Source organism: Festucalex cinctus, chromosome 14 (assembly GCF_051991245.1).
Source record: "Festucalex cinctus isolate MCC-2025b chromosome 14, RoL_Fcin_1.0, whole genome shotgun sequence".
Lineage (NCBI taxonomy): Eukaryota > Metazoa > Chordata > Actinopteri > Syngnathiformes > Syngnathidae > Festucalex > Festucalex cinctus.
Genome location: NC_135424.1, coordinates 14,697,501 through 14,724,103, shown reverse-complemented (window position 1 = coordinate 14,724,103; position 26,603 = coordinate 14,697,501). Strand labels below are relative to the sequence as shown.

At 38.5% G+C, this 26,603-nt stretch overlaps 2 protein-coding genes across 3 annotated transcripts in view; both read right to left on the bottom strand.

Annotated features, from left to right (window-relative positions):
• The window catches only part of LOC144000817 (striatin-like), a 28,338-nt gene extending 13,040 nt beyond the window's left edge, over positions 1-15,298 (bottom strand). For both annotated transcript variants that reach the window (XM_077494460.1, XM_077494461.1), the window contains exons 1-2: positions 14,938-15,298; positions 1,908-2,011 (exon numbers count right to left, since the gene is read on the bottom strand). In XM_077494460.1, the coding sequence (XP_077350586.1) occupies positions 1,908-2,011; positions 14,938-15,150 (317 nt within the window). In that variant the 5' untranslated portion in view covers positions 15,151-15,298. The remainder of the gene's footprint in view (positions 1-1,907; positions 2,012-14,937) is intronic.
• Positions 15,299-15,710: 412 nt separating this feature from the next.
• Positions 15,711-26,603, bottom strand: part of heatr5b (HEAT repeat containing 5B) — a 180,959-nt gene continuing 170,066 nt past the window's right edge. Inside the window, exons 24-36 of the mRNA XM_077494459.1 lie at positions 26,452-26,603; positions 24,902-25,083; positions 24,751-24,819; positions 23,943-24,122; positions 23,617-23,851; positions 23,179-23,415; positions 22,416-22,543; positions 21,250-21,391; positions 20,456-20,728; positions 18,562-18,786; positions 18,336-18,487; positions 18,027-18,240; positions 15,711-16,771 (exon numbers count right to left, since the gene is read on the bottom strand). The exon at positions 26,452-26,603 is cut by the window's right edge and continues 100 nt beyond it. Of these exons, the coding sequence (XP_077350585.1) occupies positions 16,464-16,771; positions 18,027-18,240; positions 18,336-18,487; positions 18,562-18,786; positions 20,456-20,728; positions 21,250-21,391; positions 22,416-22,543; positions 23,179-23,415; positions 23,617-23,851; positions 23,943-24,122; positions 24,751-24,819; positions 24,902-25,083; positions 26,452-26,603 (2,497 nt within the window). The 3' untranslated portion in view covers positions 15,711-16,463. The remainder of the gene's footprint in view (positions 16,772-18,026; positions 18,241-18,335; positions 18,488-18,561; positions 18,787-20,455; positions 20,729-21,249; positions 21,392-22,415; positions 22,544-23,178; positions 23,416-23,616; positions 23,852-23,942; positions 24,123-24,750; positions 24,820-24,901; positions 25,084-26,451) is intronic.

Below are 26,603 nucleotides of genomic sequence, written 5' to 3'. Positions count from 1 at the left end.
CCTAAACTTTGCATCTTCATTTTTCAGACCATCAAATAAATATAATTTAGCCTTTGTTTCAAATACTGTATGTACAAAAAAATACATTGCTACTTGTTATCACTCTTCATTCTATTTTCTAGCATTGCAGTATGATACATTTACAAAGTGATAAAGAAAAAAAAAACCTCTTATTATCATCATTAGATGCAAATTTATCAGCAGAGGAGGCTCGGTACAGAGAGTTCTCTAACATCTTTCAATTCACACAGCTCCAAGCTCGTGACTTCAGACCGCATCCAGAGGAAGCTCCCCTCATAAAAAATCTCACACGTCTTTTTAAGATGTTCTTAGTGATGCGAGTGGTTGCTTAGCAACCAGCGGGAAGTGGTAGTAATTCTGGGTTACAAGTGCTGCTCCTGAGGCAGTCGTGTGCTCTCTCTCACAAGGGAAAAGCAGATAAATATGCATTAAAAAAAAATAAAAAAAAGAGCTAGAGGACAATCCCACGGTTGAAAGATTGCCCTCACACTGGAGCGGAAGGCAAGGTGTAACTGACACCTGAGCCTGCTGAGGAAATCAGTGCCACTCTCTTTCTTCGCTGTATTCAAACGGTTTATACTTAAGATGGTAGAATTCACAGACTGACTAAAACTTGACAATTCAAGACATAGTTAAAGGGATAGCAACATGAAAAACCAACTTTTTAGAGCTTTTAGCCGTGTTAAAATGCTAATTCCTCACCAAAAACATCACCAAAGTGGTGTTTTCCTCCATTCGCTCCTCAATGAGAAATTCTAGGTCATTTTGCTCTCCAAGCACTAGCCCCTCCCAAACTGAGAAAATGACCTGTTGGCACTTTATGGCGTCATAAGTTATGGACCCACCCCCGCACCGCTTCTGCAGACTAAACGCACACCCACTTTTTCTGAGACCTCCATGGGATAATGACAAAAGTAGCCTTTATCGGTAAACATTCTGTCCAAATGAATTCAAAGCAATCAATTATCCTTCTCATTTGCAATGGCAAAGTGCAAGACAACCAGACCCAGGAGAATCTCACACCACTGCTGTTCATGCTGACATTGTACTTGTATATGTGCAATGTGAATGCGTGTAGCTGTATGCTCTCTTAAAATACGTCTTAAAATCCCAGGTTCTGGCTGACACGTTTATAAACCACAAGTAAAACTTTTGCGCAGTTGAACCCAACTGCCTATAGTTAACTGTTTGAATGGCACAAAATACTGTGGTGTAATCCTATTAAGACATTCAGGAGGGAGACGGGCAGGGAAGGATCTGATGACGAAAACAACAATTTGAGGTGGTCTAGACCACTTGTGGCTACTGACTACATTCTGTAAGATCAAAATTGCAGCCTGTGCAACACGCGACTAATAATCATTTGTCTATAAATCTAGTATGACAAAAAAAAAAATCCCTGGGAACACAGTTGTTTACAAGTGAGATGGTGATGAGCTGGTGCGCGAAAGAATGAAAACAATGAAAATCTTTCCAACAAGAGAAAGCTATGGCGCTGACCTCATTTTGGCTGGAGAAAAAAAAAAATCTCCATTCTTGTCCTTATTTTTAGCATGTTTATATCAAGACATGCCAACGTAGCTTTCCCCCCAACATGTTCCCTATGACATCAGACAACCAGACCCAGGAGAATCTCACACCACTGCTGTTCCTGCTGACATTGTACTTGTATATGTGCAATGTGAATCCGTGTAGCTGTATGCTCTCTTAAAATACGAGCATTCTAGTCACGAATACAACTTGCTGATGAAAGCACTCGAGATGTTGACTGATGACTTCGACCACATCTATCTCATATTTCTCTGAGCAGAAAGGTATTTTCGAAGGAAAGAAAAGATGCACACGCTTTGTGGGAGGCCTGAAACCGCAGTAGTGATGTCACTCACCTCTCTTGCTTCAGCGCATACTCCAACATTTTGATCCTCCTCACAAGATCTTTCTTGAGATTTTCCTGGCCTTTCCTCTCTCCTTGTAGGAAGGCAATTTGTGCCTGGAAATACAAAAATAAATGAAATTTTAAAGGAGTATAGAAAAACATACAAAGCACACCTCTTTTTTTTTTTTTTTTGGTTTGCTGGCATCCTTGTGATAAAATGTTCTTTCTTGAAATAAAGACTTGATGTTAACCTCCGCAAGGCTACAGCACATCAGAGAGCAGCTACTTTTGTTGAGACTGAAATAGGACTATGTCAAATCAATATGCGTGGCAGGAAGGGAAATAATAAGCAAAACTGTTGCCTTCTATTTTAATCTAACCTACTCACACTCCTACACGACAACCCGCCACACTGTTCTCAAAAAATATTTTCACTCTACACAAACTGTCTCTTAAGCAGGCAGGCAGCTTGAGCTCTTATACCGATTACGTTGACGTGCATAAATTCACGTGTATCTGTGAAGTCCCAGTTTATATGTACTCTGTTAAATTTGATCTTTGGAGAAACCATGAATGCCTCTTAACACTGGGTGGTGACGATGCTCCTTTTGGCTTGTTTAGGAGCTTACGTGACTACTTCGGAATAAAAAATTGAGTATTCAAAGGAGGCCCGGTTGCCACAATACTGAAATACAAAATGGGAAGTCTCGCTAAAACTGTGTTGAATAAATCATGCGAGTGGCTCGGTGTGAAAAGAAGAAAGTCACAATAACTTGTGCCCATATTTACAACAAATGTCCTCACAGAACTGTTGTAAATTCAATACGGCTTAAAAGTTAAGGCTGGTATGATTAAGTGGATTAAATAGATTTGGAGGCATGGTACAGAGAAATGATGGATGGATGGATGTCTTTAAGTTAGCCAATCTCAAATTAACACACAGCGTCAACCTTTAGCACTCCGTTTTGTGCATTCACGAGAGAAAATAAAACTCTGGTGCTAATTTAATTACATTCATTGATGATTCATCTATTGTGTCTAAACGAATGTGGAATGCTAATAATTTTCTATAAACCAGTGCTGTTACTATTTAATATTTTTAGAATGGATTAATAATTTGATTTTAATTTTGCATCAAAGTGTATTACAATTTTTTTCCCCCTAAGTACTGTTTATTAACAAGTGATTGGTGTTTATTACATACTTTGTAATCGTATGGTGATTTCAAAAAAGGGGGATTGATGTACTATTTTACAGGTTCGGTCATTGTTTTCCAAAGTAAAAAGTAAAAACAGATGTTATTTTTATTAAACACACAAGATAATCAGTCTTCTTTCATAAAGAACTAGAGACATCAGTGAACAATTACCGTTGATATGCTGATATCAGAGGATTTGGACAATTTTAAATAAAAGAAATTACTCAATTATTAAAATACTTGTAAATTAATTTGATAATCGATTACTTGTCGATTAATTTTGACAGCTCTACTATAAACGTTATCACTAAATTTAGTCAAATGTTCATCCCTAGCCTGCATTGATGAAGAATAATTCCTACATAACCAGCGCAACAGATAAAAAAAAAATAATATAAAAAAAAAAAGCAGCTTGTTTTCCTTGTTAAAATTTCCTCAAAAAACATGTACTGTATGTTTTCACTAACACGGGGCTTGTGCAAGACATTCAATATTTTTCATAGGCAAGATTTTGCAATGTGGACTTAGGTTGAAGTGAAGTTACGTGGTCAAGAAAACAAAGATGACATGGCCATGTAGCTTATTTTGGATACCGGCGGAAAAAGATTGGCAGGAACAAGCAATGCCAGGATAGGAACTTGTCACTTTTTGTTAACTTTGTGCTAACTTCCCAGAGGGAACGAAATAGAATTCCTGCATTGGAATCTATATGCAGAGGATGGTGTGAGTTTGAGTGGGCTGGATGACGAGTTCACACGGATAGCAAGAGGAGCTGCTGTAGCCCGCAACAATGAGTCATGACTGCACTTCAGTCTGCTGCACATTGGAAGCAGCATTCTAAACATCCACAGTTCTTTGCATACAAACTCATAACTGCACTGTTTAATCTAAGTTATAAGTTATTTTTCCTAAAATAATGTTAACTTTAGACTGACCAATACCATCAACCACTGCTCTTGAGGAGCAAAATCAAATCCCACATTTGCTTACTTCACAATGAGGTGGAAGCATACAACAACAACAAGAAGAATGAGAACAAGTATCTGATTCATTTTTAACAACATTAAGCCAGTCAATCTTCAGCCGACAGAAAGTGGCAAATGTTACTTTTTAAAGGTATTAATTGTTCATGAAAAATATTGAAGTTGTCACATTAATTATAGACAAAATACTATTTTCTACCTGTTGAGAATGGCTCAATGAGTCAAGCATCCCTTTAAATTTGGACGATTCTGGTTCCTCCAGAGTTATTTTTTGGACAAAGATCCTCAAGAAAATACAATAATTCACCAGATATGGAGCAGGTAAGCATGCTACTGAACACTAACTGATGGGCACGCAAGGAAAATGTATATATAATGTAAGCAGTCTACATAAACATATGTTGAATTATTATAATAATAATAATAATTATTATTATTATTATTTATTTATTTATTTATTTTAATTCTTATTATTTTTTACAACATTCAGACGCAAATTTTCGATTGTGCCGAAGCAAATCCAGGAATCCGCGATCACATCTTGTAAGAATCAAGCACACACTTCCTGCTGATCCGTTTATGTCCAACACGCCGGTCAGTGAGTGTCACACACAAACATTTCCTATTGGTTCTTCTTCATTTGTGTTCGGTCACTTCCATGCAGTGAACTAGGTTATCAAAATTTAGCACCAACATTTTACAATCTGAACAATTCCAGGAGAGCCGGAATGTTGGTCCCGGTTCCACTCGATTCTCAATGCCCAACCCTAGAGAGCATTTGATGTATGAGTTTCTGTTTATCTGGTTTGGGTTTTGCATCAGATGTGGTTGATGCCGGATATAAAAAAAAATATTCATTGTGGTAGTGAGACACTACTAGGAAAAGCCCACACCTCTGGCTGCGCGCCAAGACACAAGCACCCAAAATTAATCGTGACTTACTCATTTAGATGCCTTGCTGTGCTGGCGGTAGTGGTTTCCATATATAGTATGAATGCACTTTTTGTAATTATACCGATATTAAATAAATGGAACTTATTTTGTGGACAAGATCCAAAAAAGAATACTAATCACTTCTCTTGTCAAAATGAATTCATCATTAATTAATTGCTGCACCTGCCAAGGTTTCACCTTCAGCTTTCGTATGAAAGCTCGCTGATGATAGTGTTATAATAAATATAATTATTCCCCTTCCTTTTTCAACATGTTGTAACTGTGTGACTACACAGTGTTTGCATGCTCTACGATTATGGCTATAGCCGGATAATGGCTGCCATTTCCTACAATGTTGCTTTTGCGTACACTGCCGGAAAGGTGTTTCATTGTTGGATGAGCAGTCCTAGGAAATGTAAACAATGCTCAAGGATGACATATTAAAGCAACATTAAGGAACTTTAAGTTTATGTTGATTATGGCAGCACCATATGGACAAAAGTGGCATTATGTCTGCAGGAAGACCACTTTACCTATAAGGACAAGCGCATTCTGTCATTTTTTAACTCCCGCCAGCGAGTGAAATCCACGCCAATGTTGATCCTTGACTGTCCTTTTATCATGGTAGCTTCCCTTTTCCTTTTTTCTTTTTTGTATCCTCAGACAAAACTTTTCAGTTGTTTTGCAGCTTCTGCCACAAAAGCAGTAATCATGCGTTGACATTCAAATTGACTTCATCTTTGTAACGAATGGGGAAAGGCGGGAGTGACGTGTGCCATAAAGCAGTCAGCACATTGTAGTTTTTTTGTGTAACAGTGTTCCTAGTTCATCCTCCTCAAAGTTGCTTAATTCTTAGTGCCAGGAAAAATGATACTGATGCTACTCAGGTCATGGCAAATGTACCATTCAACTAGTTTTAAGCCGGTGTTTCATCAGAAGAGTTATAAAAATATTTTTATTAAGATTGAAAAGTTCCTTCGTGCTACTTTAAAGCACTTGTGCTGTTGTGTTCACATTTGAGTTGTGTGGAATGGATAGTACAATTCCTGAGTCTGTCGAAGAGTGATTTTAGATGCCCTAATCAGCATGACATCACATCCCATAATGCATCGTTGTTGTAAGTGGCTGACATGATTCAGATGGAAATCACCATGGCGAATGTAAACAATGTGTAATGAGTGAGACAACAGGATTTATTTAGATTTTGAAGCCGAATTAACACCATCATGGAGCTCTTGTACGGGAGCCGAATGGGGATCCTGGGAAGACACTCGCAGTGACTTGAGACTGCTGGCAAGGCAAGCTAGCCATTATTAGCTTCCACAAAGGGACTGCACTGCCTTGCTGCAAGGTTTGAGGTTTCTTTCTTTTTTTTTTTAAACTTGTCTTTGTGTGTGCAACTATATTAAGCACTTTGTTGAGGCATTGAGAAAGATGCTATTAGCTCACAAAAGAACGCCATCCTTGTGTGTTGCCATAACTTCCTTCTTTGTTTCGATTGTAATTTTAGAAGATAGAAAAAAATAGCTTCTTAATTGTGTCACAGCTAGCAGTTTTCCTATTCTTGGGAGACATTACGAAATCTCATTTAACAGCAAAAAACAAAGATTCAGTAGCTTATAGGGATGTATATTTTGCAAATAAAAAAAGAAAACGTTCCCATGCATATCACGATACACAGTTTGATTTTAAACGCAGTACAATGATTTGATATGGTTCGGTGAAATTCAGTAGGATTACAATTCACTTCGATATGATATGGCTCCGTTTGAGACGGTATAATGCATTCAGTTTTTTGTCATTTTATGTACCTATGAATTAACTTTTCATGACTGTTAACGTGCCATTTCCTTCAAACGATACACCATCAATAAAAGACAATTTGATGTGTATCTTCATATATTTTAAAGTGGATGATTCAATTCAGTAGAATTTGATGCACTTTTGTCTTTTAACACTTTCAAGCCGGGCATCACTGAATTTTTATGCCGTAATTGAACTTAGAAATGTTTGATTTTGCAAGCAGGTGTAACTTGCGTGACATACATGCACTGTACACTAAAATGGTACACCCACAAAGAGGTAGAGGAGGCCATTCCAATGAAATGTTGCATTTTGGCAGACTGATTTTTAGGAAATCTTGTCACATTGCTATTGTTAGGATTTTAGTGGATGTGGAATAGTAAGAGTGAATAATTCAGAAGTGTAAGGCTCTAAAAATAATGCTCTCAGGCTTCAATTCAAATATCAGTAAAGACAACTGCCTCACAAAAGTGGAACGATATCCAAAGAAACTGAGATGTTCAAAGCCCACCCATTATTTTCTAATTTAACTGATTGCGGAAGTATTTTCACCAAATGTCACTTCATGTCATACTTAAGATGTGAGATGATTCAAACAAAGGGAGACACGATATCAACCGTCCACTTCCTTATCAACATGAAGCACTTGCCCGAAGACCTCCAGTGTTCTGTTGTGCCAAAGAGTGAGAAGAGTGAAGCTCTGTGAATGTCTGGCTTGCCATCTACACCCTGATCAAACATTAACCTTAGGAGGAATGTAATGAGTCAACTAAGGCTGTAAAGAGACACAGGAAGCTTTTAATCCTGGCCTCACACTGACTGCATTATTGGGGCGGCTGTGGGATAAGAGCTCCTCAGTGTGTCTGAGTGAGGGACATGTAGGACGGGGCATCCATCTAGAGCGTTGGGGTTTTTCCCAGAAATGGGCAAAGGATGGTGTGGACAAGTGATAGGCTAATGGCTACAGAGGACAATAAGCACAAGACCATTCTGTTAAGACAAACACATGGTGATTCTTTTAAGACTGTTGGAGGAACAAGAGCTGGTGTAAATCCCTTATTTACAATGCGCACACGCTTTCTTTCAATGAGCACAGTCAACAGCTACCCACCACAACACCACAATCAACATGATATCAGCCTGATAACTCGCCAAGTACATTCCACACATTCCATCACACTGGCAGCAACAAGGGTGGAAAAGCTGGATAACTCCAGAAGCAAGACAGGTGCAAGGCATCCATCAGGCCAAATAGTAGTAAATACAGTAACTCCAGCTGGGATCTATCAGGAATGTTTCTTTTGGGAATAAAACTAAACAAACCATTTGGATTACTTTAGTCCACTAAAAAGTTCACGATTCTGGTTTGAATATACCGTGTATTATTGTACAGTAATCAATTTTAATGTCTTTTGGGGAATTCAGATATCCGCACAGCACATTGACAGCTACACTCCTCTATAGAAACAGCAGCATGCTAATAATTCCATTGCTATATCCTCCCTTTCTTCGCTCTGAGCAACCACGGCAACAAATTGTAGACTTAAAAGTATTCTCTTATTGTCAGGAGGAGGCTGACATAAGTGCTCTCCTTGAGTCCCACACAAGACACAGATATGCTCTTTTCCTCATGTCACAACTTCCCTGTTAATATTCACTTTACACTGGGCTGTCACATTACTTATGTCAGCTCAACAGTGCGGTGCTACTTCAAGTGGCACAAACAAAAGCAGCATTGTCAGCCTTCTCTGGGACGAGGATTCTCCCATGGCATGTGCACACACAATGTAAACTAAATGTATGTGTGCCTATCGAACACTAAAAACAGCTGGATCAAAAATAACCAATGTGGGTCAAAAATGGACCAATCCACTACTAAGGTCAATTGGAGCAAACCCACTCTTGGTTTGTCAAATCAAAAAATAACCTCATTAAAATAAAAATAAATAAATAAAAAGCTGGTGTACAAGGTTGGGTCAAATTGACCCAAGTACTGTTGTGGATTGGTCCATTTTATTAACCTGTCTTTAGTGTGAGTGTATTGGCCTTTGTTCGTGTTAAAGTTAAATGTCATAAATGCCTGGCAACATGGATTGTAGCAGGTGTGTTAGGGAGTAAACTGAGCCCTTGTCAGTCAAAGTGGTGGTAATGCTTTGATACTTTTGTGGATGGCGGATTCAGACACATTTCTGCAGCATCTTCTGATTAGTCTGCAGGGAATTGTCTGCCCTCTTTTGAGTTACAATGGGATTCTATGGAAAGAAAGCAAAGAGCAGCATTCACACCACAGAGTACCGTCGAAGGAGGATTCAAAGCTGTTTTCTGCTTATAGGTAAATCTAATATCCTATCAATATTGCAGGTTCTCCATATAAAATCTTGAGTCTGTCAGACAGAGGTGGAAGCTCTTAAAATCCATCAAAAAGGTTTGTACAGTGTCAGATGCTGCACTTCATTCAAGACTAGTGGTGCAATGATGCCATTTTGACTTTGATACCGTATCTGCATTAAGTATCTTGATACCAATACTGAAATTATACCACAGCAAAAACTTAAAAATAAGTAAAGATCAGTGGAAATACAGGCGAAAGCTAAACAACTTCAAATTCTATTTTTGTATTTATTTTAGAAATTAGGAGAATACTAATTAGAATATGTGCAGAACCATACAGTGCATTTACAAAGTTCCAGGCATTGTGAAAGTACCCTAAATGTACCATGTCGCTTGTGTTCTGCCATCCCTGTTTAATGACGCTGTTTACTGTAAAACTAAACACACAACAAGAAGAATTACACATAATGTGTTGTCAAATACAAAACATCTTTGTTTTACATGTGAATTTGTTTTACAAACGTATTTTTATTACCGGTAAATAAGGTAATCAATATCCTTTCATGAAGGACTACACCTAATTAATTAAGTAATCACCTAATTACTGTTAAGAGGCTAAAATCAGAGGATTTAGACTATTTAAGTTAAACTATGGCTCTACACTATTATGCAATGGATAAAATGGCTGTCAATTAATTGACTGTCGATTAATCGATTGACACAAGACGATACAAAACATTATTTTAATTTTATTAAACTGTCATCTCTTGCATAGTTTTACAATAAGTGTAACTGATGACGACAGAGAGTGAGAACATGGAAGCTTTTGAGAGGGTGTGGCCCCACCGGATAGAGAAGCCCATCACTATCTGAAATATCTTTCCGCATGTCAGACAGCTTCAAGAGATGGTGACATACATTTCACTCTAAAGTAGCCACCAATGTACAGGTTGACTCATCATTTTTTTAGCACAGAGACCTTGGGATTCAGTTGTCACTAGTAACGCTTGGCAAGGAAATCAATTCTTACTTTTTATAAGAGAAACTGTGCCCAGTGGGTATAGTTAAGCTGGGAGAAACAGGCTTTAAAAATAATATTTTATAGAACAGACTGTTATCTGTCCACAGTGGCTATTTGTCACTGCAACGACTGCTTTGTGGTACCACTAATGTTATGACGGTCTTGTTAAAGGTATGAGTTTGTGGTCTGCTTAAGTGAGAAAGGACACAAGTAGTCTTCTGACTTTGGATAATCACAACTCTTGAAATTTTGCTTTGTTTGTACTTTCCCAAGCTCATGCATGAACTGGAAAGTAAAAATAAGTAACTACGGGCTGCACAGTGAACAAAAGTATTGAGTTGAGGAAGGAACGACAGTGACAAGCCATTTCGGAAGGCCGTGCTGGTGTAAGAAGTCTGAGATTGGCACAGTGCTTCTTTTTCCTGCACTACTGAGCAGGTTTTTTGGCTAGGTTTGTCTTTAGAGCAAGTCAACTTGAGAACATTGCAATACGTAATTTTATCAAAGCTCACTGATACTAAGTAGCTTATCTGCAATTAACTGCAGATGTTACTGACAATTTACAAACACAGTTGCTTGAGTTGCTTTTCCTTTTTGGAATAAACATTTCAAAGTGGGCCCATATTTCACACCACACTCACAGGGAGCCATCTAACACCTTCAACCTTCTCCGGGTGTCAAATTATGGCAGCCGACAGATTCTTCAGGCAAAGATGAAGGGAAACATTATTTTAGCCACATCACATCACTCATTCTTAAATTGATAAAATGGGATGTATAATTGTCATCAGAATTGCCACATTTATTTAAATCATATCACCAAGGGCCTTGGCATCTTCTTTTGATCTTTGGGCAGAAAACAAACTCCTGTCCTGTGCCAGTGTGCGAGTTGACCCTCTGCAGCCTTCTAGTTATGGGGAAATCCCTGCTCCATGCTATGAGTGATGTGGTGTGGCGAAAATAATGTTTCCCTTCAGTCTTCATCAATGGACTTAATTAAATGTTATGTCAGCTAACATTTTTATAGTATAACTGACCATACCTCTGTTTCACGACAACATGTATTCATTTAAATATCCATCCATCCATCCATTTTCTTGACCGCTTATTCCTCACAAGGGTCGCGGGGGCTGCTGGCGCCTATCTCAGCTGGCTCTGGGCAGTAGGCGGGGGACACCCTGGACTGGTTGCCAACCAATCGCAGGGCACACAGAGACGAACAACCATCCACACTCACACGCACACCTAGGGACAATTCGGAGCGCCCAATTAACCTGCCATGCATGTCTTTGGAATGTGGGAGGAGACCGGAGTACCCGGAGAAGACCCACGCGGGCACGGGGAGAACATGCAAACTCCACCCAGGAAGGTCCGAGCCTGGACTCGAACCGGAGACCTCAGAACTGGGAAGCGGATGTGCTAACCACTCGACTACCGTGCCGCCACCATTTAAATATTTAAAACCTTTTTTTTTTTTTTATTTTTTTTTTTTTTTTTAAGGACATGTTTTATAGGTACACTTTTTGCCCCTCAAAAAATGTGCCAGAGATCTTGTCGTGCAAAAGAACATATGAAATGTGATAAAAAGTCATTAAAAACTTTTGAGCTACAGTAACCAAATAAATTAAACTGAGGAATAAAACCCCAAGATTGGTGCTTCAACTGCATACAGACAAAACCGGAGCTTCTTTTCAATAGCAGCATCACTTGCTCAGCCCCACTCATAAGCATTACAAAAACACATACTAGTAAATTGACCAGCTTCACTTGTTGACTTTGGTTAGCTAGCAATGTTTATCGGGACTTTGGTTGTTTAACAGAGGTGATCTTTTCTTTAATGCTGTGCAGCTGTAGTGCTCCATTTGTGTTGTCTTGTTGCTGTGCGTTATGGAGTGGGACACAATTTTATATTTTGATATAGAACTTTTCCTTCAAATTACATGAAATTAATGGCATTTTCTCTCAATTGTCCCGTACATTTATAAAAACACATTTTATATGAAAAAAAAAAATCAAAATGAATCTAAGCGTTAATAAAATAATATAAAACACTATAAATACTAAAATAACAATTTTATAATTTGTGTCACCTGGAATCATGTTTGGCCACTACAATGTTCAATCACACACGACTCTTCTTGAGCATAACACAACAACCAGACCAGACTGTCCGGAAGTGACGGTTGGCCAAGACCCAACCAAACTCGAACATCTCGGAAGAACGCCGAAAGCTCCATAAACACGTGAATTCAAGGACACATTGATCATCAACACTTTGCAAACGTCTTGGCAACATTTAACGAAGCCTCACAGACATACACAAAATTGTTACATGCGCACACACACACTCTCAAGAAATGGCTGCTCCATGAGCTAAGAGCTTGGTCAGGAGCCTCTGCATTCTCTCTGCATCAACACAGTAACTTGAGTGGCTGACATGTACAGTACAGTACAGTAGGTTTCAGGGCTGCCCAGCTTGAGAGGAGTGGCTCTCTTCACATGACCTAACAGGCTTGCTGGGCAACATTCTTGCAAGCTGTGGGGCTTGCCTTCTGCCCAAACAAAGTAAAATAAGACATGTCATGTCAAAATGGCGTCAGTTAAATGTTGAAACAGGCAATGACAGGAATGATAATAAATTCCTCAACTGTTCTAAAGTATATTTCAATGTTGGGCAGTACATAATATATTTTAGTAAGCTTAGGTCCAGGGGAACCAAATTTGAAATTTGGGTCTTGAGATGAAATAATTCAACCCTGTTCACATGTAGAGTTTAAATGAGAGCAAATGGATATACTCATATAAGCCCATGGACAGCACAAGGTTGTAGTCACATAAGATATGACAGTGATCATATCTTTCCGAGTTGTCAGGAAAATTGTATGAAAAAGCAAAACAAAAAGCACCATGCCAGTGATTGACTGGCGAACACCTCCTGATCAAAAGCCAGCTGGGAGCGTCACAAACTTCCCTGTGTAAGTGGTAGAGAATGAACACATGAATAACAAATAAACTCTACAGAAAGAAAGAATAAAATTGTTAGTAAAGCAAGTGCTAAGTCTAGCATGCTGCATTGCACAAAACAGACATTGAAATGATGCCCAAAATATCAACTGGTCATTAAAGACGCCAAAAAAGAAAAAAGAAAAAAAAAAGGAGCGCAGATTGATTGTGCTGCAGTTTGCCGCCACAAACAAACCACCCAACAAGCCATTCAGAAACCTCACTGTGCTTTGCTAGAATTGCTGCTGCAGGCAAGCAGGAAGTTAAAAAACAGCGGCCACACAGAGAGCAGCATAATTTCAGTTAAAATGCTACCACAAGACAAAAAAGCTGTCTCTTTAAGCTTTTTTCAAACTTAAATTGGTCTTGAGATGGAATCATAAATGTCCAGCAGATAGCAGGTCAGTGGTGTTCTTGTGACTGCTGTTTTACATGTAGTCTCAAAATTAGGGATATTCGGTACCACCTTTTTCCAGACCAATACTAGCACAAGTACTTTTGTCCTGAGGAGTCCTACCTAGTACTGATACCACTAGCACTTTTGATGTATAAAACTTCCCCCCAATGACATACATTTAAAGAAATATCTAGATGTCCCAAAGTCCCAACTTTCGAGTCTTCTAATTTCTAGTGCCTGATCGAAAAACAGCCACAAGAGGGCAGCCAATGCTGTCATGGGCCTGTGCTGAGTACCGATACCTTAAAATAAGGCTTTTTTTCGGCCTGAAACCGATACTAGGTATCGGTACTCCTCAAACCTAAAACAACCTAAGGGCAACTCCACATATAGGCTCAAAATAACAGAAATAAACATGACAACAAAACTTTTGGCATGAAGCATAAATTTAATCACGAAATGGAACCTGCATACTGGCCAACTAACTCAGGAAGTCAATTATGTGGTTTGCTCTCAAATTGGATGCTACTTCTATATCACTGCTAGGCATCAACAGATACTTAAAAGCAAAGTAAAGAAGTAGTATACTATTAACATCATATTTCACAAATCATCACGAGGAAGAAAACATTGTCAGAAGAAATATAAAAACATATGGTTGGACAGGCATGTAGCCACACAGCCATATTTTTAGCCAGGGCTCAGAATTCAGTTTAAGGTCTATATTTAAAGTGACTGAGAGTGGAATTGGAAATACATAATACAGTAGTTGAAATTCATCTTAAAGTCTTGTTCCTGGGAGTGGCAGTGGCAGCCATACGATGCAATCCAATGCATAACAACAATACATTCTGACTCCATAGTCTGGTATGTGGTATTTTGGAGGAGCCAGCTATTAACGGAACAAACGACCAACTACATAATACTTTGTCATCGTCACCACACAAAAAAACTTTAGTTTAGTAATGCTTCTTCTCGATGTTACGTTAGCGTAAACAAAAAAAAATGTACACAGCGCCCAGTCAAGTTAGCCGTGGCTGTTACTATACAGCGGCTAGCTAACAACTGTATCACTTTTCTAACAGTAAATCAATAAATCATTACTAAAGTCCACTATCGAACACAAGCAAAAATAAACGCAGTCATCCAACACAGCAAGTTCAATGTGGGTTCAGTAACTAGGTCGAAAACAGCCGCTGTTCCGTCGGGTCAGTGGGGGGCGTTCGAGTATTTAGCTTCTACGCTAAAGCTAACAAGCTATCCTAGTTACGAGGACAATCAGCTCCAACAAGATGCGCTGGAATGGAATCACGCTATGTCTCGATGTTGTCACATGAAAATAGAAATGTATGTTCAAAATGTGATCTTCACCTGTAATTCGGCACGCTCCACGTCCCATTGTGCCCTCTCTACTTCAAAACGGGCCCATTCGTGCTGCAGGAAGTGTAAGATCCCCGGGATACTGTACTGCGCCCGAGCCGCCTCCCCTACGTCGCCATCAGGCAGCGGTCCTTTACCAGTGCCGGGTAAAACCGAGTTGTTATTATTGTTGAAAAACACGCCGGGGCCCGCCTGTTCGTCCATGGCCGGGCTCGGTGGAATGCTTTGTCCTCTGTCTCAGCGTTTCTTGTCACGAAATATACGCAAACGGGCACCGAGCTTTCGACGGCGTACCGTCTTCTCGAGTCCGGGGAATGAACTCACTTTCTGACAGCTAGCTGTCATTGAATGACGTCGGCGCCAAGGCCCCGCCCACATATTAGCTGGGAGGGGGTCAGACTCTCTTCATTACATTATTCTAACCAGCAAATAGCGATTAAACCCAAACGTCACTTAAGCAGTATGGGAAATTGGGAACAATATTAAAAATAAAAGCATTTCGGTGTCAATAAATAAATAAATAATGACGATGATCTTGGTAGCTGATTAATGCAAAAGGATACCAGTATGAGACATACTAGCACATCTTATCTTATGTATGTTATCACTGTATTAATAATTGATATTCATCTATGTGAAGACACCGATGTTAGCGACTTGCCACAGTAATTATGATTTGGGGCCTGTGCGATCACCCGAAAAAGGATAGGCATCCACCAGTAAACTATAACGGAGGGGTGGGAGTAGGAATTTTTGAAACAATATTAATAAGCAACACTTTATTTCTATAAATCTCTGCAAGTGTTTACATTTTGAAATGATCAGTTATACCTCATTAGGAAATCACAATGTCCCATCACTATTTTTAGAACAGGACCCCAGGCTACTTACCTGCTGCACGTCACGATGTTGGTGGCCCCTGATCTTTAATATATGTTAACCATTATGTTAACAAATATTCAAATTAAGTGTAACAGCTAATTTTGATTAAAGTTTTGATATAGGCTTATTATAAACATTTGTATGCTATAGACTTCACAATCACATTCAATGTAAATCATATAATTACACGATTTCTCCAAAAAGCCTGATGTTTCAGTGTTCTGAATATTCACATGACTAAAACATGACATTGGAATGTAATTCAACACATTTGATAGAAACTATGACTTCAAGGCTTAAGGTGATGTAAAAACAGGAAAGAGGAATTTAGGGGGGGAAAAAGAAAATAGTTGGGGCAAAAGGAGTTCATGTCATAATATCGCAAATGTATGTCAAAACAGAAGACAATACACTGGTGGAATCAAAATTTACAACAAATTTTACAAGGACAAGCTTTTCATTGAACATTCAAATGCATTTGAAGGACTTTCGCAAGGGTCTCTCATTTGTTTGACACTTGAGATTTAAAATCAAAACAATGGAGAAATATTACTTGAAGCAGACATTCTGTTGACACAAATCAACGCAAACAAGTCTGTGTGAGAACATTTGAGGGTTTTTTTTGTTGTTGTTTTTTAGAAGAAGCTAGTTTTGAGTTTGATAGTTGGTGCAACTTGGACTGTTGGCTGAGCTTGACGCGCTGCATCTTTAGCTTTGTTGCTGGCCTGGTTTGCCCGAACAGCAGATTCCAGACGGGTTTTAAGCTCAGGCGCCGCACCGATGACCATCTTGAAGGCAGCTGGATACAGAGGGCCGATGCGCATTAAGTTCTGAAGGGCAAAGTCATGCAGGCCTTTGGAGACTTGGGATGCAGAAGGAATGGCATTTTCATCCAAAAGGTATGAGATAAGTGTTGGAACAAGAAGAGCCACCAACTGGACTCCTATTGGACACATGAAAAACAATGACATCATACAACAATAATAATTCAAATAAGTTTGATTACACAGACAGTCTATCTGCTAGTAGGGATGTAACGATATCCAAACATCACAATACAATATTATCACGATATGAAGCTCACGATACGATAATTATCACGACATTGTGGGGAGGTTGGCGATATTTAAAAAAGGTTACAATATTGTAAAAAAAACAAGCTCATCATACTAAAAAAAAAAAAAAAAAAAAAAAGCACAATATTGCTCTTTTGTACGTAACAGCAATGCATATAAATCACCTACAATCTCTAATAACACTTAAATATTTGAGGTGCTTATTTGCTAATGCACACACACATTGAGTTCCTCCACATATTGACTCGCTTCACAGGCATATTACGTTCCCCTTCATCTGAAAATTAGCGTAGATTTTAAACATAAAAGGGCCAAAACATCCCTAATGAAAATTTAATTGCACTAAAAAAACAACAACTAGCCACCAGAGGGTGCTAAACTGCATAAATGGAAATCAATCTGACCTTTTTAACAGATGTGTTGCTTTTAAATATCGCGAACATGATATTGTTACAGTTTTAATATCACGATATTGCCGTTATCGTTACATCCCTATCTGCTAGTGGAGTTAATTACTGAGTAATTATAATGCAAATTTCAGTGTCCATTGTTGATCATAGTTTTCTTTCATTGTTTTACTAACTTAATTTTTCTAATATGAAATCTGATGGGTGAAAGTTGAAACTTTGGGGACACAGTGTAAATTGACTTGTGAAATAAATATTCACATTTCCAATCATTTTAATTATATTATTGATAAATGTTCTCAAGTGTGGCGCAGAAGAGTGTCAGTAACAAAAAAACAAAAACAAAACTACTACTACTACTAATAATAATAATAAATCAGCAGACGTACTACTGGTTGCACATGTGCAAGTAGATAAAAATTACTTACACTATCTCTAAGTTTAGGGGGCAAATGCCACTATTTAGCACATATTATATAATTGACTGTGTAAAATGTTAGATGCAGCTGTTATACACCTGACAAAGAACATAAAAAGAAATGTACGAATATTAATAGAACACAATAACAACAACATTTCCAGTAAGCTGTAGTAAGCATTCTAAAAATAGCCTTTGATGCTCTGATAACTGAGTGCACATTTGCAGCCACTGAACTAAACACTTTAATGGAAACACACTAAACATTAGCGATCCATTAAGCAAAGAGACACTCACGGTTCTGCTCTTCACCCATGCCAACAAGATTCTCCAGGACCCTGATGCCCTCCTGCACAGCCTGCAGCTCAGCGGCAGTCTTTGGCCGACTGCGCTCCACTGCCTTCAGTTTCTCCACCAAGAGAGGAGCGAGCGCATGAATGTACGGGGTAGAAAGGTGACGGTTGGGATGTTGAAACACAGACAAAAGCAGCTGGTAACACCGTGCCTGAACCTGCAACAAGCCAAACAAAGAAGACTAAAGAGAACCACCTACATCCAGGATTTTGAATGTGTAATGATGACTCTATTGAGATTCAGGCACTTTACCCTCGGATCACAAGAGTTGAGGGCATTGCGGAAACATTCCATGCAGCCCTTTTGCAGGACAGTAACTCCAACAAGTTCATTACTAGCAGACAATAGGAAGAGTGTAATAGCTGTCAACATACTGATGTCTTCCAAATCACGTCTGGACTCATCTAAAGAAAAACACAAATTTTGTTTGACATATGTCACGTTGCTCATCATTTACTACGAGTAAGTATGTACAAACCTGGCTGTGAGTCTTCAAGTACAGAAGCCAGAGTGCTTCTCACAAGGGCAGTCCACTGTGTCTGGAGGCTTTCCACTCGAGCCAATGGGGACGTGATGATGGTCTTGATGGCCTGCAGTGAAGCAGACACAGATGTAGGCACGGAATTGTCAGCAGTCTTGACTGCAGTTTCCCTCAGCACTCCGGTGATGAGGAAGAGAACCGTAGGTAGGATGGTCATGCTCCCTGTGAACACAAACCACAAGAACATCATTTTCATGGTCAATAAACACAACAAATAAAAAGTCAGTTTTATGGTAATATCTAAGAAGCCAAAAAAAAATAAAAAACTATTAGTATTAGCAGGGCAAAATGTATGAGAGTTGTAATATAGTTTGTAAAAAAATATTAATTAAGGCTGGGTTTAAAAAAAAAAAAAAAAAAGAAGTCATTTTCGAATCAATTCACTTTTTTTAATCATAACCATGAAGAAAATATCTTCTTTTTTTTTTTTTTTTACTGTTTCTTAAAATTTACAATTTTTCTTACATTTATGGAAGACCTGAACTACTGCACTTGAAGACAATTCAGAATATTTTTAGTTTATATTTACAATTATTGAATTAGAATTATAAAAAATATTTTCATATCATCCTTGCATGTTTGTGTAACACATAACTGATTATTAACATTTGACCAGTTACTGTCCGCAAAATTTACTTATTATTATAATTTAATACTTGTGGAGTTTTTATCATGTCCTTGACATTTAAGAAGAATTGATATTCCATAATTAATCAATATTGAATCAAATGAGGAAATTAGAATGGATACTAGGGATGTAACGATATCCAAACATCACAATATGATATATCACGATAGAATAATTAATTTATCATGATATTGTGGGGAGGTTGGCGATAAAAAAAGGTCACAATATTGTTAAAAAAAAAAAAGAAGCTCATACTAAAAAACACACACACACAATATTGTGCTTTTGTACATTACTGCAATGAAAAATATAAAAATATTATAAATATTATAGAGAAAAAAATATATATATAATATATATATTGAGGCACTTATTTGCTAATGCAGGCACACATTGAGTTCCTGCACATATTGACTCAGTTCACAAGCAAATTACGTTTCCCTTCATCTGACCATTAGCGTGGATTTTAAACAAGGGCCAAAACATGCCTTGTGAAAATTAAACTGCACTAAAAAACTAGCCAACAGACGGTGCTCGAACTGCACAAATGGAAATCAAACCGACTTTTTTCTTTTAATAGATGTGCTACTTTTAATATCGTGATTGACGACCGCGATATATTGTGGCAGTTTTCATATCGCGATATCACGATATTGTATATATATTAGTGATAGACCGATATGGTTTTTTCAAGGCCGATACCGATACAGATTATTTGTAGTCAAGTCGGCCGATAACCGATATTTCAAGCCGATATTCATTTGCAATAAAATGGGGAGGGGGGGGAATTCTTTCAAACTATATATAATTTCTCACTGAGTAACAAATTCATGTGAATGTAGCTCATTTGGGGTTTTTGTTAGGGTTCGTAAAAACGTTTCAAAAAGATTTTCGCGGTGAAAAATTGTGTGAATATGTTCCAAATGTGTTTACGACAAATAAAAACTGACTGCGAACATCTTACAAATCCTGATGAAAACCCCAAATTCGCTACGTTCGCAAGTATCCCCTGCTCAGTGAGCTTTATCGGCCTTCAGATTCAAAAAATGGCCGATGCCGATATTTGTCAAAATGCCAAATATCGGCGCCGATAATCGGCCGGGGCTATGCCTAATATATATATATATATATATATATATATATATATATATATATATATATATATATATATATATATAAATATTTTTTTTACGTGTGTCTTACCAGCAGGGGAGCAGAGCGAGGGCAATTCTGCCAGAATGGAAACAGTGTTTGCCACCAGGCGTGCGCCGTCCTCAGGTAGTCGTTGAGGCCTGATCGGCACGTGGCTGGGCGACTCCTTCACGCGTGTATTGAGCTGAGGTAAGTGGCGAACCAGGATGAAAACCAGCAGCTCCATTGCGGCAAACACCAGCGACGTGCCAGGAACGAGCTCGCCCGTCTCACCCCCTTCCCCTAGGGGGAGTTGAGAATCTCTCTGGCCTTCCTCCTCTTTGCCTGTGCAACATACGATCATGACCTAGATCAGTGAAACTGACACATCTTATTACTGCTCTGTCAGTAGAATGCAAACCAATAAACCATCCTTCAATTTTCTATACCGCTTATTAGGGTCACAGTTGACCTCAGGCAAGAGGCGAGTACACTCTGGCCTGGTTGCCCAATTGCAGGGCAAACATAGCCAAACAATCACTTTTACTCACATTGTCACCTTCGAACAATTTAGTCTTCAATGAACCACTTAAGTGAACATTTTTGGAATGTAGAGGAAGTGTACTAAGAGAAAAACAATGCAAGCACAGGGAGAACATACAAACATCACACAGAGCCCTGATTCAAACCCTAACCGAAGAAATGTCAGCCGGATCTGCTAACAACTTATCCACTATGCTCCCTAAAACTACAACCAAATAATTCAAATCAACCCTTGCAGTAGTTTGATCCCATTTTCTGTCAAAACAACAACTTTTATACAATTGTACAAGTAAACTAACGAGTGCAATGTGTTAGCTCATGACCTTTGACATTTTGTTGTTGAAGATGGTCCAGTGCAGCTCTTATGGTCTCCTGCACTACAGCAGTCACCTGCAGCTGGACTGCAGGAGGGTCACGGGTCAACAAAAGTCTGTGAAGTACATTCAGGAGCTCCACTGCCAGCAGCTAGAAGAAAAGTAACACTTAATAACACACTGTTTTTATATGGCCTTCACAATTTCAGGAGGAAAACCTGACCAAATCAATTGATACATTATAATTCTATTATATGATACAGCACTCAAGTGGCCTTTGTCACCTTGTAAAGGGAGTAAATATCACATGCCCATGTCACATTTATTAGATGCTTCCGCTGAAGCAATCCTGGCAAATGTGTCACTTCAATTACAACAAGGAAACAACCAGAGAGAAGTTGCTGCTTTCATTTCTCTTACTATATCAATACTAAATTATTTTACTTTTACTAAATCGTAAATGAAGGCACACGACTTTAAAATGAATCAAAATGTGAGATAGTGTTAATTTCGTTCTTGGACTAAAATAAAGACTAAAATACTAGATTTATAGTTGACTAAAAATGGACAAAATAAAAACGGGATGAGGTTGACTAACTATGATAAAACCTAACAAGCGTGATTGAAACTGGACTAAAACTGAGACTAAATTTAAAAATTAGTGTTGTTCCGATACCGATACTTGTATTGGCAGAGACGCCGATACCGCATTAAAACAGTGGTATCGGTATCGGTGAGTACTCACAAGTAACATGCCGATACCATTAATTCCAACGCTAATATAGGATTTTGGATGCAGCATCTTGTGTTTTGCTCATGCACGACATTCACTGATATGTGACATGTTCACTGCATCCCGATCTAAGATATCCTATTGGCCCTTGAATGCTCTGAACCAATGGCAGGACAGCTTTTTCATGTTGAGGAAAAAAAAACAACTTAAGTATCGGTATGGTATCGGTATCGGCCGATACTGCAAAGCTGGGTATCGGAATCGGTATCGGGAGCCAAAAAACGGTATCGGAACAACACTACACTACACTGTCAAAATTAACTGTCACAGCACTCTACAAGACTGCCAACCTACAAAAATTAACCCACAATCTAAAACACTTACTGCCCCTGCCATAATATTTCTGACTCATCTTTTTTTTAATCCTCCATCAATGACATACCTGATCTTCTGCTAAGTGGGTCTTTGCACAGGGAGACTCAAGCAGAGTGGACAAGGCGTGCAGGCAGGACATGACATGCTCAATGGGTTCCTCAGGACGGGGAAAGCAAAGAAACTCTATACTGACACCTGAGAGACAGAAAAACTAGGCTTAGGGGATGTTCACACGATTGTTTTCCTCCTTTCATACCTGGCAGGTGCAGTGGCAGGAGAAACAACAAAAAACAGTACAGTACCCCCTTGTGTTGAAAAAATATGAGTGCTGAATAACAAAATAGTTTTTTGTCTGGTTAAAAAGTACACTGGAGGATTAGGGCCAGTGAAGAAAAAAAAATTAAGTTCACAGAATTCTGACTTTATTCTCAGCATTCTGACTGTCACAATGCTGAGAATAAAGTCAGAATCCGTCAAAAAAAAATAAAAAATTCTCCTCACTGGCCCTAATCCTCTTTCATACTTTTTTTTAATTCTCTGAATTCTGACTTTAAAATGAGAATTCTGACGTCAATCTCAAAATTATGACTTTACCGCAAAGGCAGAATTCTGAGATTAAAGTCAGAATTCTGAGAACAAAATGAGAATTCTGAGATTAAAGTCAGAATTCTTAAAATAAAGTGAGAATCCTGCCAACCCTTTGTTTTGTTTTTTTTAACTCTTCACTGGCCTTAATCCTCTTCCGTAAAAAAGGATAATGAGGAACTAAAAAATTAAAATCAAAATAAGATGAATGCTTCAAGCTATATTTAATGTCTCTGTATGTTTACCTAACATCAGGTGCATCCTGTCTTTGACGGACTCTTCAATGGTCTTAACAGGCGGTGAGGTTCCTGTATGAAGAGCAGGAGCCTTGGAGAGCACTGGAGAAACCGCTCCTTTTTCTTCACAAGCTCCAAAGCCAGTGCTGCTTAGAAACAAAGCCACTGCGTGCAGTACAGGAGCCCACGAGTTGCGGTAATGGAGCCTTGCTGTGTCTATCGTCTCTGGAGTATAAAATGCTCCACCTGAACACACAGTGCGAATTCCATTTTAAGTGTTAGTATTGGAGTAAGTCTCCTTAAAAGCAAGCCCAAAAATAGAACAAAGACAAATAAACAGCAATGGTGGAGATCCACATGTAAGAAGGGATGGGGACCAGGCATCAGACTGAAGTCGTCGCAAACATTCCATTGCGCGATTCATCAAAAGACACGGTTGAGTTGTACCATCAGGGGGCAGCTGACTGGAAAACTCTGCAGGCAGCGTGAGCAGGGCATAGTCTCGGAGCATGGCCAACCACAGTCGACTAAGCGAGGGCAGCTCAGGCTGCACTAAAGTGATGAGACTGTCAGGTGGAAGCACATCTGCACCCAGATCATCCTCATCCTCATCTCCGCTTCGAGCCGGTTTGACAGGCTTTGATTCTGCCTCTTTCTTTATCTTCATGGCTACCACATAAACCTGTTAATAATAGAATAGCAAATTTTACTTACACGATTTAAAGCGCAACACCTCAGTATTATGAACAGAGCAAAAGCGTCTTGGGTCTCACCTCCGCCCATGCTTTAAGTACAGCCAGCTTCTCCATGGTGGTGGCACTCTCACTGTACAGCTGACTGGATGAACCCTTTCCAGCTTGCACCTTGTCCAGTGACGACACGAGCAGGTTGTGGACTCGCCGCAGGTCGTTGAGGTCACTTACTACACCGCTGCCAATCCAAGTGCTACACACCTATGGACATAAACATTTAAAGATAAAAGGGACATAAACTTCATTAAAGTTACACACATCTTGCTCTCTTATTGTGGATCTTATTCAAATAGGTTACAATGAAACAATTTCTGGTAGAATTAACTCATTCAAACCCAAAAACATGTAAATACGGGGGCTGTGTCAGTGACAGATTAGCAGAGACAAGATTTCACAAAAATCATCTAATTTCTGTCTTGTTTTTGTTCATGAACTAAAATGTCCATAGATTTTAGTCCAGTTTTTAGTAAGTGAAATACATTTTCCTCTCATCTTCATTAGTCGATGAAAATGCATACTGATTTAGTCTCAGTTGTTTGTTTATTAATGGGGGTTTTGATGTGCGTTGACAAAATTATTTTTGTTTAATTTTTGTTGACAAAATTAACACTAGTGTGAACAGATATAAATTTATAGCAGGATGTATAATGCAGTAGAAACGCAGCTGGTTGCAATGGCCTAAAGAGTGATCATTGTGATTATTTCTAATATAAACACCTGCGATAAAGCTATAGCATAAATTAAAAACAGTAAAGCAAAGGGAAATGCAAAGCAAATTAGTTGGGAATATATTTCTTAAAAAAAAAAAAAAAAATACACTGTTTCTTACCTGGCATGCTTTAGCTGTTATGTCAGATGGTGTATCAGGTGAAAAAGCTGGTCTGAGTGCAGCTCCGACCTTAACACATAAAATTGACAATTCAATTACTGGACATTTATTTTGGCTATTACAGTCTATACCCTCAAAGTTCGTGACTCACATTGGCCTGATATTGTTCCAAAATAACGTGCCCTGGGAACTCAGGCTCGGGAACACATGCAAACTTTTTAATAATGTCTTCCAGGGCCTGCAGACCAGCCATTCTCAACTGGTTACTGTGGTCTGTGGCAGCCATGAAAGCCATCCGGATGAGTTCAGACAAATGGAGCACCAGCAGATCTCCTAGACCAAAAGAGATGGTTAGGAAATTGAAAGATTATGTGAGGAATGCATATGCATAACACAAATGAGCAGATAGTTGTGCAACAGTGAAAATTGGAAATCAACCGCACATGGCTTTGATTATCTTGTATGTTAATTTGCACACAAAGACCAAAGTCTGACATTTGCTTTTAAGTGGAAATTTTACTTTTAAGGTACTTTGTTAAATGATGAATTAACTGAGGCTTGTCACATTTTTAGAAAGCCAAGTTCATTTTCACACTCATCACACAAAATTACTTACATATAAACAGTCTGACAAAATGAAGTAGGTATCTCAAAAAGCTGCAAGAAAATGCCAGGATCCAAAGAATTCTAACAACATTTAAGAAATAAAACAATTCACATTAAAGGAATTAGTCTGAAAAGGGTACAAGGAAGGATACACTGTCAGAAAGAGAAAGATAGTAATTAAACAAGAGGTTTACTGTTTCGGTAATAATTTGTGGTGGAGCTGAAATGCACTTCATCATACTGAAATATGTTTCTATTTTTCCACCTCTCAAACTATTAAAGGTAAGCTATTTTTAGAAGCAGCTCTACTTAGGAAGCAGTACAGCTGTATCCAAGTCAATTATAATCTACCACAGTGGTTCTCAACCTTTTTTTCATTTTTTTTCAGCCAAGTACCCCCCTAATCATTTCTGATTGAAGGAAAAAAAAATAAAAAAATATTAAAACCGAGTGCTTTGTCATTGTTTGATTTATCAGACTTTGGAACACTATTTGTATTTATGTGGTCTCTTCAACTGTTTGAAAATAAAAAGATGTAACTTGAAAAAATAATTTAATTATAAATAAAAATTTGTGCACATACAAATTATTATCAACATAAAGTGTCATCTTCTGGGATCATAGTAAAGCTCTGTTCTCATAAAGAAATAATTAACTGAATTTTAAATAAAGTTTTCAAGTGATTGACAGGTGATTCTAGGTGGCATATGACAAGTTGGGTCAAACCATTCTGGTATGGGGGAGCTGCTGTTTTTTAGGACACTGAAATTGAATAGCCTACTGAATATAAAATTCATTTTATGAACTTATATATGTTTTGAAATATTTACATATACTTTTAAAGTATATTTTAAAATCTCACGCACCCCCCCGTAGTGCCTTCACGTACCCCCATTTGAGAACCACTGATCGACCATATTAAAACAAAAGCAAATGGAATGGCCCATGTAGCACCCATCAATCAAGTTTTGAGAAAACAGTCCTGCTCATTTATTTTTAGCATAATCTTGCTGACAAATGATACCCAAAAATACCACCAGCATTCTTTGTTTGATAATACGTGTCGTGTTTTGCAGGTAACATAACACGTTATACCTTTTGGGTTTTTTGCTTGTGTAGAACGGGCAGTTGCCAGGTCAAAGTGCGCTTTGTCTGCGTTCTCACACAGCAGAATAATGCGGCACAGGCAATCGGCAGCAAACACTCGCGTCACCCAGCGAGGCGCCACCGAGGGCTTGGATTTGTCG